This window comes from Nyctereutes procyonoides, unplaced genomic scaffold (assembly GCF_905146905.1).
Source record: "Nyctereutes procyonoides isolate TBG_1078 unplaced genomic scaffold, NYPRO_anot_genome, whole genome shotgun sequence".
Classification (NCBI taxonomy): Eukaryota; Metazoa; Chordata; class Mammalia; order Carnivora; family Canidae; genus Nyctereutes; species Nyctereutes procyonoides.
The window spans coordinates 4,071,163-4,091,110 of record NW_026575144.1 but is presented as its reverse complement, the minus strand read 5'-3'; the positions used below and the strand labels follow the sequence as shown (position 1 = coordinate 4,091,110).

Below are 19,948 nucleotides of genomic sequence, written 5' to 3'. Positions count from 1 at the left end.
TTTTACTTAAGTTTCAACAAGGCTGCCCACCCCCACGTGACGGCAGAGACGCCAGAGACGCCAGAGACGCCGTCCAGAAGCTGAAGATACGCCTCTCGCGAGAGGAAAGATCGCCCAGAGGCAAGCGCGGGCCGGTCCGTGCCCCGCCTTCCCTGGGCCCCACCCACTCCCGGTCCTCACTCCCACCTTGAACCAGCCACGTGTGACGCCATGACGCGTGCGTGGCCGCGGCGCAGGGGGCGGGGCCGCGGCGCGCCACCGGAGGAGGAAGTGGTGCGGTTGTTGCTCCCCGGGCGCGGAGAGGGCAGCTGCCGCCGCCGCTGCGTCGCCCTCTCTGCCGCGGCTCCCCTCCATGTGCCCCGGCGCCGTCGCTCCACTTCCTCAGGCCGCCGCTTGCCCCGGGGTCTATGGAAGTAATGGAAGGACCGCTCAACCTGGTGAGTAGCCCGCAGGGGTCGTGGCCGCCCTCAGGAGCTTTTGCCTCAGGGTCCGGTCGCGTCTCCGGCGTGCTGCAGACCCCCGAGGCCGGGAGGCGCGTTCGGCGGGGCGGGTCCCCCAGCGGCGCCGCGCAGGCAGCCCCGGGAAGCTGTCGCGTCCCACCTCCCTCCGGCCCGGGGCCCCTCCTGCCGCCGTGCCCCGAGCGAGGGGCTTCCACCAGCGGAGAGAGCCACCTCCTCTTGAGGCTGGAGGGAATGCCTGCGGGCGCCACGTAGCCACCTCGCTGCAGCTGGAGGGGCACTGAAGCCGCGGGGCGGGCTGTGTGATGCGGGGTCTGACTTCTGACACACAGGGTCTGGAGTCCGAGAGGTGGGAGTAATCCCCCCCCCACACACACACACACACTCCTATTTTTCCCTCCACCCGTTTCTCACCTACGTTTGGATGCATAAACTGAGGATCTCCCTTCTCAAATTAAGAGACAGCTGGGGAAGGAAAAACGAACAAACAGGGCCGTCCCTGTTTTTAGCTTCGTCTGATCACTTTAGGCACAATAGGGTAGATGTTTGCCTTTCTCAGAAAAAGCGCTCGCTCATAGGCCGTCTACTTGTTTTTAGGCATTTCAGATGTTCCCATTAAAACAACACGAGTTCTTTTCTGACTGACTACCGCATATTTTGGTTTCCTAGAGGGTGCCTGCTTGGGATACAGACGTCAGATCACTTAAGGTTGTAGACAGGCAGGAGGATCTTCTGGAGTCAGGTTTGCAGTTCTTTTGCGATGGTGGGCTCTGGTGGGCGGCGGTGGCTTTGGAGAAAGGGAGGCATGGAGAATTAGGGTCTCAAGGTGAAACTCTGAACCCGGGTGTCGTGGAGGAGCCCCAGGCTGCATTTAACAAACGTTCTGCAGACAAGCAGTAGAGCTTGGTGGTTTGAGTATAGATTCTGGAGCTAGACTGCTTGGATTTCAGTTCTGGCTTTGTCATTTAATAGCTGTGTGACCTTGGGCAAATTACTTGACCTCACCTTGTTTCTGGCTTGTTGTGAGGATTAAAGGGGTAAATAGGTGTAAAGGGTTTAGAACAGTACCTTGTACCTAGTACAGTGTAAGAGTTAGCGGTCATAGTGACCAGACCATAAGCTCTTAATTTAAAATCTCATTTGTAAAATGAAGACTTGGACTTGCTGAGCTTGAAAAGCCTAAGATTCTAGGACCTAAAGCTGCTCCCAAATGACTGGTGCCAGGTTAGCTTCTGTGAGAAGCACCTCCCAGTTTTAAGTTGAGCCTGCCCCTATTGGTAAGAATTGTTTACACTTAAAAAGAGCTGGATGAGATTTATGAATTTTTTAAAAACCAGGGACATATCTTGCGCTTTCTTTGTTTTTAAGGCAACGTATAGTTTACAGTGAGATCTAATGGAGGGATGACTCAATACTGAAACTTCACACAGAAATATTATTAGAAATAACCAGTTTACAGAGTGCTTCAAAGTTCAAGTGTCCTTGCAAAGTGACGATTGGTTCAGTTCCAGTTAGCGTCACTTTATTTGGCTACAGGCTGCAGCATAACACCAGCCAACTGCCCTACTAGTGTGTGGTAGCTTATGAGAAGACTGGCACTGGGTGACAGCTGTAGATGGAGCAGCAGAATCACCAGTTTAGGAAAAATTAGTTTAATGGTTACAGTAGTATTATCTTTCTGTAGGGGAGAATTTTGGCTAGAGCCTTGTTTAGCAGGCTAGCATAATTCCATAATCCAGCCATAAAATGTATGTGGACAAACATCAGAAATTTGGCATCTTGAATTCTTAAACCATTTGAGATTTGAAAGATCTGAGTCCTAGCCTAGCTGTTTATTGGAAGATAACAGTTGAACAGAGATTAACATTTACTTGGATCATTTTAACTGCTCTGTACCTATGGGAGGCCTGTGAATTTGCCACTCAATTTTAAAAGATTGGGTTGTGTGTGTGTGTGTGTGTGTGTGTGTGTTTTAAGATCACTTTTTGTTGTCAGCAGTTAACTCAGTATCCAGTTGACTGAACATGAGAAATAGTTCTCATGCTATGAGTTAATGAGTGCCTGTGAAAATCCCAGTATCCTTTTTCTAATGACATTCTAGTGTAGTCCAGATTTGTTGTATAAGGATTTATTACAGTACCTGGTTTATAATTATGTATCCTCAGAGCATCCTTGGAATTTAGGAAGAACTGCTTCCCAGTTTTATGGAAAAAGGAGACGAGACTGAGAGAAATTAAGTAATTACTTAGATTGGTGGATCACAACGTCTTTGTTTTAGTATTGATTCTTTTATGTCAGGTTTACAGTAAGGGCTGTGTATGCTTATTTCCTGGCAGTAGATTAAGATACAGAGGAGACTGGTTCAAAATAGTCATTTAGGGACACCTAAATGGGTGGCTCAGTGGTTTAGCATCTGCCTTTGGCTCAGGGTTATGATCCCAGGTTCCTGGGACTCGAGTCCCTCATCAGGCTCCCCACAGAGAGCCTGCTTCTCCCTCTGCCTATGTTTCTGCCTCTCTCTGTGTGTCTCTCATGAATAAATAAATAACGTTTTTTTTTAATAGTCATTTAATATATAATACAAATACCGTGTTCTAGTTCTCTGGTTTTTGAAATTGGTTAAATGAAAAACGAAATCATATTTCCATTTTTGGGGGTGGGGGAATAACTAGTCTTTGGACTGAATAAGTTTTATTTCATCAGCTTTTTTCTTTTTGTCAATTTTTAATACAGAAAAATTATAAAGTCACTTAGTGTATATTTAGGCATTTCTTTCCATTTAATTTTGGCAAAGTGAGTGCTGGTAGCAAATGTCAAGACTTTTGTGAGATAATTTATAGTTCTTTAATTTGTTTACTGCCTATTTGGGAAGTGATGTCAGACCATAATTTACACATGACTGTTGCTCATACTTTGTTTACCTACTCTGCAGACTCTGAGGACAAGGGTCCATGTGACTGTGTGGCCCAGTTGTGTGTTTGGCTCTATTAAGAGTACTGAGAACGTTTTGTTGAGTAACTGAGCTTTCCTCTAGTCATTTCTCATTTAAGGAATCTGGTATCATGGTCCAGAGAATGACCTTGTACATACCCAGAATCTTTATAATTATCCCATCTTACTTACAGTGGCAGTGAAATCTTGAAGGTCAAAAAGAGGCTATTTTGAACCACCACTTCTTGTTGCCCTAAAAAAATTCAAGTAGAGTTTATTCTGTCACAGCTACATTGGGCTCAGTGGAAGCTCTCTGGGAAAAGGTGATGGCAGAGCACTAAGACTTACCCAACAATTACTAAGTGCTGGGGTTGGCATCAGGCATTTTATACATACAGTTGACCTTTGAACAACGTGGGGATTAGGGGTGTCGACCCCCCTATGAGGTCAAAAAATGCACATAAAACTTCTGACTACCCAAAGACTTTTTTTTTTTTTAAGATTTTATTTATTCATGAGTGACACAGAGGCAGAGACATAGGCAGAAGGAGAAGCAGGCTCCATGCAGGGAGCCCAATGTGGGACTCTATCCCAGGACTACAGGATCATATCCTGAGATGAAAGCAGATGCCCAACCACTGAGCCCACCCAGGGGTCCCAAGACTTTTTTTTATATGATTATACTCTCAATTTTTATGTATGAAGTTACTATCTTCCTTAAATTTCTGTACATTCCTTTATTATTTTCTGTTTTCTGGATATTCAACAATAATCATAAAGAATTTTTTAAGGTTTATTTGAAATGGTGTGGGGGGGAGGAGCAGATGGGGAGAGAGAAGCTCAAGCAGACTCCCTGCTGAGTGCAGAGACTACTGCAGGGCCCAGTTCCACAATTGTGAGATCATGACTGAGCTGAAATCAGGAGTTGGTCGTTCAACCAACTGAGCCACCCAGGCACCCCCTCCCCTGTAAAGAATATTAATAATAAATAAGAACATAATTTAAACATGCCTGTTACATTACTAGTATTTACATACACTTAAATATTTCCTTTTTTCATGATCATAATCTTTATTTAATGTTTCAAGTTTTTATTTAAATTCTAGTTAACATATAGTGTAAATTTTTTTTTTTTAAGATTTTGTTTATTTATTCATGAGAGACACACAGAGAGAGGGGCAGAGACACAGGCAGAGGGAGGAGAAGGAGGCTCCATGCAAGAGCCTGATGCAGGACTTGATCCTGGAACTCCAGGATCACATCCTGAGCTGAAGGCAGACACTCAACCGCTAAGCCACCTAGTCATCCCTATATAGTGTAATACTAGTTTCAGGAGTAGAATTTAGTGATTCATCACTTACATATAACACCTGGTGCTCAATCACAAGTACCCTCCTTAATACCATCACTCCCTTATCCATTCCCCCCACCCACCCGCACTTCAGCAAACCTTTTTTTTTTAAGATTTTATTTATTCATGAATGACACACACAGAGAGAGAGAGAGAGAGAGAGAGAGAGAGAGAGAGCCAGAAACAGAGAGAGAGCCAGAGACACAGAGGGAAAAGCAGGCTTCTCACAGGGAGCCTGATTTGGGACTCGATCCCTAGACCCAGGATCACACCCTGAGCTGAAGGCAGACACACAACTGCTGAGCCACCCAGGTGTCCCAACCCTATTTATTTTCTATAGTTAAGAATCTCTTCTGGTTTGCCTGCCCCTTCCTCTCTCTGTCTCTCTCTTAATTTCTTTCCCTCATGTCATCTGTTTTGTTTCTTAAATTCCAGTATGAGTGAAATCATATGGTAGTTGTCTTTCTCTGACTGGCTTATTTCATTTAGCATAATACCCTCTAGTTCCATCCATGTCTTTGCAAATTGCAGGCTTTCATTCTTTTCTTTTCTTTTCTTTTCTTTTCTTTTATTTTCTTTTCTTTTCTTTTCTTTCCTTTCTTCCTCTCCTCTCCTCTCCTCTCCTCTCCTCTCCTCTCCTCTCCTCTCCTCTCCTCTCCTCTCCTCTCCTCTCCTCTCCTCTCCTCTCCTCTCCTCTCCTCTCCTCTCCTCTCCTCTCCTCTCCTCTCCTCTCCTCTCCTCTCCTCTCCTCTCCTCTCCTCTCCTCTCCTCTCCTCTCCTCTCCTCTCCTCTCCTCTCCTCTCCTCTCCTCTCCTCTCCTCTCCTCTCCTCTCCTCTCCTCTCCTCTCCTCTCCTCTCCTCTCCTCTCCTCTCCTCTCCTCTCCTCTCCTCTCCTCTCCTCTCCTCTCCTCTCCTCTCCTCTCCTCTCCTCTCCTCTCCTCTCCTCTCCTCTCCTCTCCTCTCCTCTCCTCTCCTCTCCTCTCCTCTCCTCTCCTCTCCTCTCCTCTCCTCTCCTCTCCTCTCCTCTCCTCTCCTCTCCTCTCCTCTCCTCTCCTCTCCTCTCCTCTCCTCTCCTCTCCTCTCCTCTCCTCTCCTCTCCTCTCCTCTCCTCTCCTCTCCTCTCCTCTCCTCTCCTCTCCTCTCCTCTCCTCTCCTCTCCTCTCCTCTCCTCTCCTCTCCTCTCCTCTCCTCTCCTCTCCTCTCCTCTCTTTTTATTCATTTACTCATGAGAGACACACAGAGAGAGAGGCAGAGACACAGGCAGAGGGAGAAGCAGGCTCCATGCAGGGAGCCAGACGTGGGACTTGATCCTGGATCTCCAGAATCACACCCTGGGCCAAAGGCGGTGCTAAACCGCTGAGCCACCCGGGCTGCCCCTTTCATTCTTTTTGTACACACGCACACAAACACACACACGTGTATATATATAAAACACGTTTTTTTTTTTTTAAATCACGTCTTTATCCATTCATCAGTTGATGGACATTTGAGCTCTTTCCATAATTTGATTATTGTTGATAATGGTACCATAAATATTGGGATGCATGTGCCCCTTTGAATCACTATTTTTGTATTCTGTGGATAAATTCCTAGTAGTGCAATTGTTGGGTGGTATGATAGTTTTAATTTTCTGGGGAACCTCCATACTGTTTTCCAGATTGACTGCACCAGGGTGCATTCCCACCAATAGTGTACCCTTTCTCTGCATTCTACCAACACATTCTGACAGGCATGAGATGATAACTTATTACAGTTTTGATTTGTATTTCCCTGATGATGAGTGCTGTTGAGCATCTTTGCATGTGTCTGTTGGCCATCTGGATGTCTTCTTGGAAAAATGTCTATTTGTGTCTTCCGCTCATTTCTTAACTGGATTGTTTTGGGGGATGTTGGTTTTGATAAGGTTTTTTTTTTTAATATTTTATTTATTTATTCATGAGAGACGGAGAGGCAGAGACACAGGCAGAGGGAGGCTCCATGCAGAGAGCCCATTGTGGGACTCGATCCTGGTACTCCTGGATCACGTCCTGAGCCACCCAGGCATCCCTGATGATAAGTTCTTTAGAGATTTTGGATACTAACCCTTTCTAAGATATGTTATTTGCAAATATCTTCTCCCATGCTGTGGGTTGCCTTTTAATTTTGTTGATTGTTTCCTTGAAGTCCCAGTAGTTTTTATTTTGTTTCCCTTTCCTTTGAAGATGTGTCTAGTAAGAAGTTGCTGTGGCTAGTGTCAAAGGGGCTGCTGCTCCCTGTTCCTCTAGGAGTTTTATAGTTTCCTATCACATTTAGGACTTTCATTGATTTTGAATTTATTTTTATGTATAGTGTAAGAAAATGCTCCACTTTCATTCTTCTCCATGCTGCTGTTCCAATTTTCCCAACTCCCCAAAGACTTAACTAATAAATAACCTACTGTTGACTAGAAGTCTGGCCAATAACATAAATATTGGATTAACACATTTTGTATGATATATGTATTAAGTACAATATTCTTACAGTGAACTAGAGAAAATACTAAAATCATAAGGAAAATACTTTGCAGTACTGCACTGTATTTACTGAAAAATAAATCCACATATAAATGGACCTGTTCAGTTCAAATCGATGTTGCTCTAAGGTCAACTGTATTATTTTGTCTTTTTAGTAGCTGTATATTTCCCCATTTTACTGATGAAGACATTGAAATGCAGAGTAAATGGTGATAGTGGGATTTGAAAGCAAACTTCTCATTAAAATAGTGATCTTACTATTAGATCAGTGTTTGCCCATTTGTTTTGATGGCGATCCACAGTGAGATTTTTACATAATGACTAGTACATGCATACATACGTATATATTACTGCAGAGTTGCAACATTATGCATGTGCTCTTGGAATTGTGCAAAATGCAGGGGCTCTCATAAATTTCATGCAAAACAAAACTAATATTTACTATGTAAAAAGGGTTTTTTTTTTTTTTTTTTTTTTTTTTTTTTAGATTTTTTATTCATTTGACAGAGCACACAAGCAAGGGGAGTGGCAGGGGGAGGGAGAAGCGGATTCCCCACTGAGCAGGAAGCCCAGACTCAGGCAGGGCTCGCTCTTTCTCAGGACTCTGGGATCATGACCTGAGCTGAAGGCAGGGGCTTAACCAACTGAGCCACCCAGGCACCCCTTAGTATTAGGTTTTTAAAAATTCTAATATTTACTATTAGAGTTTAAATATTTCCTCTAATTACTTACTGTTAGGTTTTTTAAAAAGCTGGTTTTGACCCACTAAATTGATTTCACAACTCATTGGTGAATTGTATCCTATGATTTGTCTTCATAGCAGATGGTGGCGGTTCTGAAGAAAAGTAAGCTACACTGAAAATGAGGTGGGGGAAAAAAGATACTGCAGAACTGCATGTGGGAGAAATTGATCCTTAGAATCAAAAACAAGTCCTGGACTTTTTTAAACACTTGAACGAACGGGTATCTTAAGTATAATTGTATTACATTAGTTTGACAGGTCAATTCAGTGCTTACTGTTAGGGGATATTACTTACCCATAGGAGACTTAACAGTGAATTTATTGGGAAAGGGTGAATGTGGCTTCTTCTTTGCTCTCTATCGAAGACTCTATCACAAGGTTCAAGAGTACATTACATTTTCCTCTGTCTTTTTGGCATTGTGTTCCTTTTTTGGTCATCTTTATGTATAGCTTTCCTCAAGGACCCAGAAATAAATGGAAAATAATAGAAGTTGGGTTTTTTTGTTTTGTGGGTTTTTTTTTTTTTTTTTTTTAATTTGTTTTTATAGCAGTTAGGAGGCACCTGGATGGCTGGGTCAGTTGGGTGTCTGCCTTCAGCTCAGGTCATGATTTCCAGGTCCTGGGATCAAGCCCCATGTTGAGGGGGCTCCTGCCCCCTCCCCCCGGCCGTTTGTGCTTTCTCTCTGTCAGATAAATAAAATCTATTTAAAAAATAAAGCCATTAGTATGTGGAAGTAGAAGGTACTTCTTTATGGAGTCCCTTAGTAATCTAGTTGTAGTTAGGATTTTCACTGGTTGTAGGTGATGAAAGGCACTTCAGATTAGCTTATGCCAAAAGGGATAATTTTATTGAGGTAACTTACTGGAATCAAAAGAAAAGTGCAAGAAGGGCAGGGCTACAATGTGGGTGGGTCTAGGAATGTAGGGAACCTGAGGCTCAAAGAAAATCAAATTCTCCCTCTGCCTCATTAGGCTTGACTGCTTTACTTAAATCTGCAGATTTCTATTATTTGGCTAATTCCTGAATGTCAACATTAGTTACAACCACTTAAAACTTTCTTGACATACTCCCTTTTCTTAAGTTTGAGAACCTAGTGGGACAAATACTTTGTTATTTCCAAAATATGGTTTATCTCAGAGTCGATTTCCATTGTCTTTATTAGCGGTCACTTTTTCCTGCTTCACATGCTTACTGTGTTTTTTGTATGTCATACATTGTGGACAATATATTGTAGAGACTGAAATAGGCACCTTCCTCTAAAGAGTATTTTGTTCTGGTTGGCAGTTAAAATACTGGCAGATCACTGTGATCTAGTCTAAATTTGGTTTTTGGGCCTATTTTCGTTTCACCCGTAGTGCCGAGAATGTGATCCCTCCTAGGGTTCCTGGGGCCTTAATTGAAGCCCTGGTGTTCACCAAGGTTACTATACTCAGTCCAGGTCTAAACTGCAACCTGTCTCCCCAGCACTGGCTTCTGAAATGTCTGCACAGAGTGTCTGCTAGGCCTCCTGGAATTATAGTCTATGCTTGTGCAGCTTAGGCATTGGCTTGGGACCTGAGGATTTTCTTATGCCTATTTTTAGGTTGTCTTTTTTATTACTGCAGTTCCGTCCAGCGCTGGACCCTCCTCAAATTCCAGGCTTTTGACTTCAGTCCCTCTCTCTTCCCAGTTAGATACTGCCTTCTGCTTGGGTTTTATTTTTTTGCACTATATTTTGGAAAGTGCTCTCAGAAAGAAAGCCAGGTGAATGTAGGTCTCACCTTGTGCTTTTCCCTTTTCTTGAAAATGTAGCTTTCTAGTACTTTTTTGTTCAGTGTCTGTAAACTTGCTTTTATATATTGTATCCAGCTTTGTTATTGTCTATAACTGGAGATAAACCAATGCCAGCTACTCCCTCATAGCTGGATCATAAATCTAAATCTCCATGAGAATGAGAGGTTCTCAGCAAAATTACATCAGTTTATTGTAAATCCTAAATCCCAGAAAGTACTTTAATATGAGATTGTATTATCATGAAATCTAATACTCAGTACTCAGTGATATAGTATCACATCCTCATGAGGATTGGCCAGTTGCTGCTTTACCTATTTAAACATTACCTATTTCTAGGAGTGCCTGACTGGCTCAGTCAGTAGAGCATGTGAGTCTTGATCTCAGGGTTGTGAGTTTAAACCTCACTTTGGATGTAGAGGTTACCTTTAAAAAAAAAAATTCTGAATACAGTTTGAGGCAACTTACAATAAAAGATGAAGATGCCCTACTATTAGTATATGAGTTATACCCCCAATTATTCCAAAATTTAGGAGCTTAAAATAACACACGTTTGTTTTCTCAATTTCTGTGAGCCAGGAATAAGGGCATGGCTTCACTAGGTGCTTTGTTTCAGGATCTCTTAAGACTTCCATCAAGGTGTCACCTGGGGCTGTGGTCCCATTTGTGAAGGTTCTGTGGGGCAGGAGCTGCTTCCAAACTCACATGACTGATGATAAGATTCAGTTCCTTGCTGGCTGTTGGCAAACTACCCTCAGTTCCTTCATGTGAGCAGTTCACAACATGACTGTTGTCTTCATTAAAGTGAGCAAGGGAGAGAGAGTGCTACCAAGATGGAAATGACATAACCCAATCATAAAAGCAGCATCCATTACCTTGTGCACTATTGGTGAGAGTGCAGGTTGGTACAACCATTACATACAAAACAGTATGGAGGCTCTCAAATTAAGAATAGAACTACCTTATGATCCAACAGTTCCACTTCTGGGCATTTGAAGAAAATGAAAACAATAACTTGAAAAGATATGTGGACCCCATGTTCATTGAAGCATTATTTACAATAGCCAAGATATGGAAGCAGCCTAAGTTTACATTGATGGAAAAACGGATAAAGAAGGTGTGGTACTTATACATAGAATATTATTTAGCCACACACACAAAAAATGAAATCTTGGCCATTTATGACAACATGAATGGACATAGAGGGCATTATGCTATGTGAAATAAGAGAAAGACAGATCTGTGTGATTTCACATATATGGAACTTTAAAAAGCAAAACCAAAACACAAGCTCATAAAAGAACACATTGGTAGTTGCCTTAGATGGAAATGAGGGGGTGGTCAGAATGGATGAAGGAGATCAGAAGGTATAAACTTGCAATTATGAATAAGTCCTAGGATATATGTATAGCATGGTGACTATAGTTAATAATACTGTATTGCATATTTGAAAGGCGCTAAAGTAGTAGATCTTAGAAGTCTTCATCCAAAGAAAAAAGTTTTTGGGGTGACTGGTTCAGTTGGTTAAGCATCTGACTCTTGATTTTGGCTCAGGTCATGATCAGAGGGTCCTGAAATCAAGCCCCACACAGGGGCTCTGTGCTGGGCGAGGAGCCTGCTTAAGATTATGTCTTTCCCTCTGTTCCCCACCTCTAAAAAAATGTTTTTTGTAGCAGTTTATGGTATGATGTTAAATAGGTTTATTGTGGTGATCATTTTGTAGTTTACACAAATCATGTACATCTGAAACTAATGTAATGTTAATTGTCAGCTATACCTGAATTAAAAAAGAAAATACCTATGAGAAGCAACTACTAATGATTAGTTAACTGTGACATATTTGAGTGGAAAAGATAATTAGGACAGAAAACATTGATTTTTTTAATTGTGAACTATAGTTGACATAGTATTATATTAGTTTCAGGTATATAACATAGTGATTTAACAATTTTATACGTTATTTAGTGCTCACCATAAGCAATAAGTAGTCACCAGTAAGTAGTCACGTCTGTCATCATACAACATTATTACAATATCATTGACTACATTCCCTGTGCTGCACTTTCCATCTCAGTGACTTATTATATAACTGGAAGTTTGTATCTCTTAATCCCCTTCACCTATTTCACCCATCAACCCACACCTTTCCCTCTGAAAACCACCAGTTCTCTTTATGAATTTGTTTCTGTTCTGTTGGTTTGGAAAACACGGATGTTTATGAAAGATTTATATACTTTTTTTATTTTTAAAGATTTTTATTTATTTATTTGAGAGAGACACAGCGCAAGTGTTGACTGGAGCGGAGGGAGAAGGTATAGGACAAGCATACTCTCGCAGAGTAGAGAGTGGGGAGCCTGACACGGGGCCTCAGTCTCAGGACCCTGAGATCATGGCCTGAGCAAAAGTTAGATGTTTAACCAACTGAGCCATCCTGGCACCCCTCTACACTTTTTTTTTTTAAAGATTTTATTTATTTGAGGGAGAGATAGAGCATAAGCAGAGGGGAGAGGGAGAGGCAGGATCCTCACTGAGCAGGGAGCCCCACATGGGGCTTGATCCAGGACCCTGGGATCATAACCTAAGCCAAAGGCAGATGCTTAACCAACTGAGCCACCCAGGTGCCCTAAGATTTATACGCTTTTATACAAAATCCAGAGCTAAAGAGACAAAAAATTGAGCTCATTTATTTACTGGTGAGGGACAAGAAAATGGGTTAATGGAGTTGAAGCTCTTGAAGAGTGTTGGTAGCCTTTCCCGCCTAACAATTTCCTGCCAATATTGATACTTTAAGAAAAAGGTAAATAAAATTTAGGCTTAATCTTTTTTCTTTTTTTTAAATTGCATTGTGCTTTTATTTATTTAAAAAAATTTTTAAAGACTTTATTTATTTATTCATGAGAGACACACAGAGAGGGAGAGAAGCAGAGACACAGGCAGAGGGAGAAGCAGGTTCCCTGCAGGGAGCCCCAGGGATCAGGCCCTGGGCCGAAGGCAGCTAAACCGCTGAGCCACCTGGGCTGCCCCTTAATTTATTTTCTTTAGTACCCAAACTATATGCATTCTTGGCTTAAACATTTTTTTAATTGTTTAATGAAGCCATTCATAAAGACCTAGTGTCTTTTATCCTTTTTGAATGAATGTGAAATAATGATAAAGCCTTTTCCATAAATCCTAGTGCATCTTAAAATACTTGGCAAAAGAAAAACATGTTATCAGAATTAAAATATATCAGTGCCCAGATTGCTTTTGGAGTCTGTTTCCATTTCAATTGCTTACTGTTTCTATTTTATTTTAAATTACTAAGGAAACTTATAGACAATGTATTTAAAGGTTGTGATTCTACCAAGAACAGTATTTAAAGAAATTGATTTTAAAGGGTTCTTTAAAGATTGTTTTAAAAATAAGTATTGGGGAATCTGGGTGGCTCAGTTGATTAAATGTCCGACTTTTGACCTCAGCTAAGTCTTGATCTCAGCATTGTGAGTTCACACCCTGAGTTGGGCTTCACATAGGGCGTGGAGCCTACTTTAAAAAAAAGAAATATCAATAATAATAATAAATAAAAATAAGTATTACCAAAATAAATTTCCGATAATATTTTCAGTTAGGAAAAAAAGCAGTTTAGTTTCCCCAACTACATTCTGAGCTTAATGTCAAGTACTGCCAAAGCTTTTATTGTCTGTTAATTAGTTTGATATTCACGATACTCTTATTTTTGAGATGGAAAAAAACTCAGAAAATTAAGGAAGTCAAATTCATGTGTTTAGTAAGTGTTCAAGCTGAGATTTCAACCAGTCAAGCTCTGTAAATAGTCTGGGCTTGCTACATGTCTAAAAGACCTTAGTAGGAATTGTATTTTTTTTTTAAGATTTTATTTATTCATAAAAGACAGAAAGAGAGAGAGGCAGAGACATAGGCAGAGGGAGGAGGAGGCTCACTGTGGGGAGCCCGATGCAGGACTTGATCCCAGGATCCCGGGATCATAACCTGAGCCAAAGGCAGATGCCAAACCACTTAGTCACCCAGGCGTCCCGTATTTTTTTTTTTTTTTTTTTTAGTAGAGAATTTGATTGCTTGGCGCCACATAATCTAGAGTAGGGGTGTGTTTTTAAATGAGCTGTAACTGGGGATGCCTGGGTGGCTCAGCGGTTGGTTGAGTGTGTCTGCCTTCGGCCTGGGGCATGGTCCTGGAGTACCCGGATGGAGCCCACTTCTCCCTCTGCCTATGTCTCTGCCTCTCTCTTTCTGTGTCTCTCCTGAATAAATAAAATCTTTAAAAAAGAGAAAAAAGAAAAAAAGCTGTAACTCCTGAATTGGCAGAGTGATCAGAAGAAATTAGACTTTACATGGGGAATTTTTAATGAAGTCAGGAGAGATAAGAGATCCTGTTCTCACCACTTGAGAACTTCTTGTTTCTTTGGTGTTCAAGAAACCATTTTTTCTGTTACTGTGGAGCTTAAAGTTGAAATAGGGAGCTTCATAAGTATAGTACAAGGTAGAAAACAGTTAATGTCATCAGAGACACAGATCATAGAGACATAGCACAGAGCGAGGTGACCTAAGAGAGCATCTCATCTCTGCTTCTCAAAGTGTCCAGGAGCCAGACACTTAGCTGCACCTGATCTACACCTACTGAATTAGTTTGCAGTTTAACCAAATTCCCAGGTGATTTGTAGTCCATTAAAGCTTGAAGCACAAAATCTGGTCTGTGTCTATCATTTACAGAACCTAAAGGATGAAATAATTTAGATGGTTAGTGGGAGAGCCAAGACTTGAGTCCAGAGCCATGGGTTTGCGGTAAGGTTGGATCTGCACTTTGCCATCCACTTGAATTTCAGAGCAGGTTTGTCTCTTAAGAAAAGCTTTTTTCAAAGCTCAGAAAGATTACGGCACCTGCAAATTCTCCCCTTTCTTTTTCTTGTACTACCTAGACCTAGAACCTTGTTGATCGGCTGCCATTTGGATTAACTGTATTATCAGAACACACTACTTAGAGAAATCGTGTTGATCATAATTTAGCTTCATGTATATTCTCTTCCCAAAAGATCTGTATCATTCCTGGGTACTGTAAAATATACTATGTTCACAACATATTTTTTGCTCAGTTAAAAGTATTTTAAGCCCGTAGCCATTTATTTTGCCTTTTTCAGGAATAAATTGAGACTTAAGGGAAAAGTTTCATTATTATTTGAGAATAAAAAGCCTCTGAAACAGTTGAAATAGATGATCTTGCTTTTAAAGAGTGTTGCTGTGTCTTCCTTACAAAAATAGAAGGGAAAGTAAACAGCAAGCATTGCTGAGAGTGTGTTTTCTACTTTTGTTTTCACCTCTGTTTTACATTGAGCAGGGTTTGCAAACATGCCCAGAATATTTCTAATCTCAGTTACCAAACTGATTCTCTGAAGTATTTTTATGAGGCATCTGTGGCAGTTTTTGAAAAGCATTCAAGATAAATCACTTTACACCTGACAGAACAGATTATGCTTTTTGCCTTCTTAAAAAACTGAGGTAAAGGGCGCCTGGCTGGCTCAGTTGGAAGAGCATGTGACTCAATCTTGGGATTGTGGGTTCAAGCCCTACATTAAGTATAGAGATTACTTAAAAAAAGATAAACTTAATTTTTTTTAAAAAATGTGGTAAAGTACACAAAGCATAAAATTTACCCTTTATAATTTTTAAGTACACAGTATAGTTGCAAGTATATTCACTTGTTGTGCAACAGATCTCCAGAACCTTTCACCTTGCAAAACTGAAACTCTGCAGCTTCAACAACAACTCCGTTTTCTCTCCTGCCACCCCCTGGCAACCACCATCTCACTTTCTGCTTTTATGAGTTTGACTACTTTAGATACCATGTTAGCAGGATCATACAGCATTTGTTTTTTGTAACTGGCTTATTTTATATTTTATTATTAGCGTTAATGTCCTTGGAGTTCATCCCTGTTGTGACATGTGTCAGAATTTCCTTCCTTTTCAAGGATGAGTACAGATTCCATTGTGTACAGATACTACATTTTGTTTATCCGTTGATCTGTTGATGCATATTTGCATTGCTTCCACCTTTTGGCCATTGTGATTAATGCTCCTGTGTACATAGGCATACAGTGCTCCCCCCCCCCCCTTTTTAATAAGCTTTGCTAAATCATCTGTGAGTTTGTGAGGAAGACTACACTAGAATTGAGTTGATCCTTTCTTTCTCCTTGCCTGCTTAACTGTATAATCTTGGGTAAGATATGTGGCCCCTATATGTCTGCTGGATCTCCTTATTTAAGAAAGGGAGGGATACTCATAAGGTTGTAGGAACTCTTAAAATGTAGCACAGATTTGAAGAGGCTGATAACTACTTATTAATCCATTTATCTTCATATTCTGGAGCACTTCAGTCATTTGCTTTCAGAACTTCTGAGTTTGTTGTTTTGGTCAGTGGTACCTGAAAAAAAATTGCTGTAATATTAAATATCCATATTATTAATTCCTCAGCTGTACAGTGTTCAAATTTCTATTTTGAATAGTAAATTTAATGTTGAAAGGGATATAAGAGAAGCTTGAGTTTTCTGTAATTTCCTGATTATAGTTTTTAAATGATACAGACTAGTGAAGGGATCTGCAAGATAACTTGTTTTGAAAAGAGATTGTTAAAAATTAAATACACATTTTAAGTAATAATCTGTGATGGTAACTCTTGGTTAATCTTTAAAGAGTAAAAGAATGTGGATCACTGAAGGAGTTAAGTGTGTGACGTGAAACTTGATGGTTTATTGGTAGAGTTGAGAAAAGTTTTAACTTCTTTCAGATGCTACAGCTCTAGGAGCTACCCATTAGATTCCTTACAGACAGAGCTGTGATGGTTTGATGTGTGGCAGATTATTTATCTTGTCAAAAGAATTTTTTAAGTCTTTTTTTATATATATATATAATTGAGAGGAATTTAGGAATGTTTGTCTTCTAGGCTCATCAACAGAGCAGACGAGCAGATCGTTTATTAGCTGCAGGGAAATACGAAGAGGCGATTTCTTGTCATAAAAAGGCTTCAGGTGAGTGTTCTTCTAAAGAAATACTGACTTTAAAACTGGAGGGCAATTTCTTTTCTCCAGCATATCTCAACAATTTATTCAGAACAAAAGTCACAATAATGATGTGTTATTGCCCTGCGTATACAAGGTTGACACTACTGACCCACCAGATCATCGGTTTGGATTACTTTTCAAGTAAGTATGCTGGATTTCCCGGTTGATCCTTAACATAATCTTCCTAAATTGTGAAGGTTGCATGCCATGCCATATTGGTAAATGACTCCTGAACACAGCTTTCTGAGTCCAGAGATCCCTAAAGCTAGAAGTGATTGCAAGAAGTCTACCAGTTTATCTTAGTTATTATGGAAAAATGGATTTCAAATAGGCGTTTTGGATTATGAAAGCAAAAACTAAATTCTAACCAGTTAGTTTTCACTAAATTTGTTTTCTAAGATGCTGATAGTATTCTTTTTTAGCTTCCTTCTGAATATTTCATCTGTACATTCATGCCTATGGTATGCTGATGATAGCTTTCTTTTAGGTACGGAATTTAGAATTAATGACTTATCAGACACTTCATTCTATCCCAGGCAATATGTTGAACTCAGAAATAGATCTTTGGGGTCTGTTTTGTACAGACTGGTTTCTGTTGGCTGATTAACAAACTAAAAGCTGGGGCACCTGGGTGCCTCAGTGGTTGAGCATCTGCCTTTTGGTCAGGTTGTGTTCCCAGGGTCCTGGAATTGAGTACTGCATTGGGCTCCCTGCGGGGAGCCTCTGCCTGTGTCTCAGCCTCTCTGTGTCTCTCATGAATGAATGAGTGAATGAATGAATGAATGAATGAATTCTTAAAGAAAAAAAACCTAAAAGCTTTGACGAGGGAGTGTTTTATTCATGCTGCATTCAAAATAAGTCACCTTCCTTACAGCAAGTCTTACAGTCTTTCTGCTGGAGAAAGACACTTTTTCTCCTTCTAGGCCACTGTGATGATTAAAGCCATGCTGTTTCTTGGTAGTATACCCTTCCAGTGTTGCCTTAGTGCTGAAATACAGACCACACAGTGGATACTGGTTTGAATAAGTTCTTTTATGTCAGTGATTTTTGCCTACGAGCTGGTGATTTTTCAGATAAAATTTCAAGTCTTATTGTTAAAAAATTAGTTTTGCCACTGAAGTATACTCCTTCAGCAGTAGAGCCAAGAGCGTAATAGGTACCCCGTAAGTCTTTTTGAATTTTTATGGTGAATTTTATGGGGAGCTTTTTTATACAACATTAAACTTGGCAACCAGTGCTCTTTAAATCTTTCAGAAACCATATTTTGTTGTGAATCATATTGTTAAATTTATAGTCACTATACAGAAAAGAAAATGTACCATACACTATTTTTTAAAAAGTGTTGTGTATGAATGCCAGTGAAATAATACCTTTAATTAAATATCCCACAATGGTTGTAGTTACACATGTATAAAATATATTACAATGGGGTGATCAGCATACATTGTGTATTGAACAGCAGAAGATTGAGTATATAAAATGGAGAAAGGTCTCCTTCATTTCTATCCTACATCCGTCTTTGAGGAGTGAAGACTGATGTTGGGCTTTACACCCCTCTCACTTTCTCAGTATCTACATTCTACAAGATTCTCAGCAATACAAAAGATAAAAAGGCAGCCTTTTGGATCCCATTAGCTCTAATTAGGGAGATAGAATTTAAGTATGATTAGTTAATCCCACTGAGCTGATGTGATTTGGAGTTCAGACTTGGTTAAAAATAGCCTTGTATTTTAGAGTGGAGTTGTGATTGTAATGCTAGCTTGAAAATTGACATGGTTAGGGGCGCCTGGGCGGCTTAGTTGGTTAAGTGCCTGACTAAATTTTGGCTCAAGTCATGATCTCACAGTCCTGGGATTGAGCCCTGTGTTGGTCTCCATGCTCAGCAAGGAGTTTGCTTGAAGATTCTCTCCCTCTGGCCCTCTCCCTGCTCACACACACACACTTTCTCTTCTCAAATAAATAAATGAATCTTTAAAAAAAATTAATGTGGTTAGAGTAAGCTTAGTATTTTCTGAATTGACTTCTCTATCTAGGCCTTATAGCTGAGGTGTTTGGGAAAATGGATGTAGATAATATTCTGAAGTGAAGGAACTTGGTGTTTGGAAATTATTTTAGAACCATGACAGGGAAGGTTCTCATCTGAGAAAGACAGAAAGAAAGGAAAACCTGAAATAAAGAACTTGGGGCAAAAGATGAGTCCTCTTTGACTTTTCGAGACCAGAGGAGATTGAGACTGAACACTGATCCTGAGATTACATAGCTAAATTCATAGCCCCCATACTTAGTGGTGTTCTGATGGATTTTTTTTTTAAGTAAAAAAAAAAAAAAAACCCACTGGGCTTGAACTCAGAACCTCAAGATCAAGAGTCACTTGCTCTACTAACTGAACCAGCCAGGCACCCCAGATGGTGTTTATTTTGTAAATGTTTTGGACAGTGCCTGGATTAGACGAAATCGAGCATCTGAGCACTCATTTGACAGATAAGCTGAGATACCAAATCCAGAAAGAAAAAGCCATCTGTCCAGTAGGAGCAGGGGAGGAGGATGTGTCCACATTTACCACCCTATATTGAAAGAAAAATTTAAGAAACCACAGACTCCCAAGGCTTCAGGATTGTTAGAAAAATCTATTGCTTTAAATCCTCGATTAGCATCTATAACTAGATTGATATAATTCTCACTGTAGTCTTACACAGTCCACTTCCCTAAGTGGGTTTCATTTCTTTCACAAATAGCAAAAAGCAAAAACTTGAATGCAAAGTTAATAATAACCATCTATAATGCTTAGAACTTGAGCACTGCAGAAGATGAGCAGACGTTTGAGTGCGGTGTTTATATGTATTTGGTTGAAAACAGTTCTTGACCTGGACCTTCCCAGGAAGCTATGGCAACAGGAAAATGATTCAGAGCAGATCAGTCTTTGTCATTCAGAGGCAGTGGTTTTCTGTGTGTGTGCAGATAAGCTATACATTTTGTACTTTGGTGCCAATTTAACAGATTCATGATAGAATAGGGAAAGGTGTTAAAAAGTAATAAATTCTTCACATGTTTTTAGTTCCTTTCCCCCATCATTTATTTAATGTCTACCTTAAATATTAGTTTTGTGTTATAATTGAAGGAAGTAGTTTAACCTGAA

At 40.4% G+C, this 19,948-nt stretch overlaps 1 protein-coding gene across 3 annotated transcripts in view; it reads left to right on the top strand.

Moving 5' to 3' along the window:
• Positions 1–222: 222 nt before the first annotated feature.
• Positions 223–19,948, top strand: part of NRBF2 (nuclear receptor binding factor 2) — a 32,818-nt gene continuing 13,092 nt past the window's right edge. The window contains exons 1-2 of one of the 3 annotated variants that reach the window (XM_055308938.1): positions 223–437; positions 16,695–16,779. In XM_055308938.1, the coding sequence (XP_055164913.1) occupies positions 408–437; positions 16,695–16,779 (115 nt within the window). In that variant the 5' untranslated portion in view covers positions 223–407. Of the gene's footprint in view, positions 438–16,677; positions 16,780–19,948 lie in introns of all 3 variants that reach the window. The other 2 variants (XM_055308937.1, XM_055308936.1) reach the window with 2 other exon arrangements.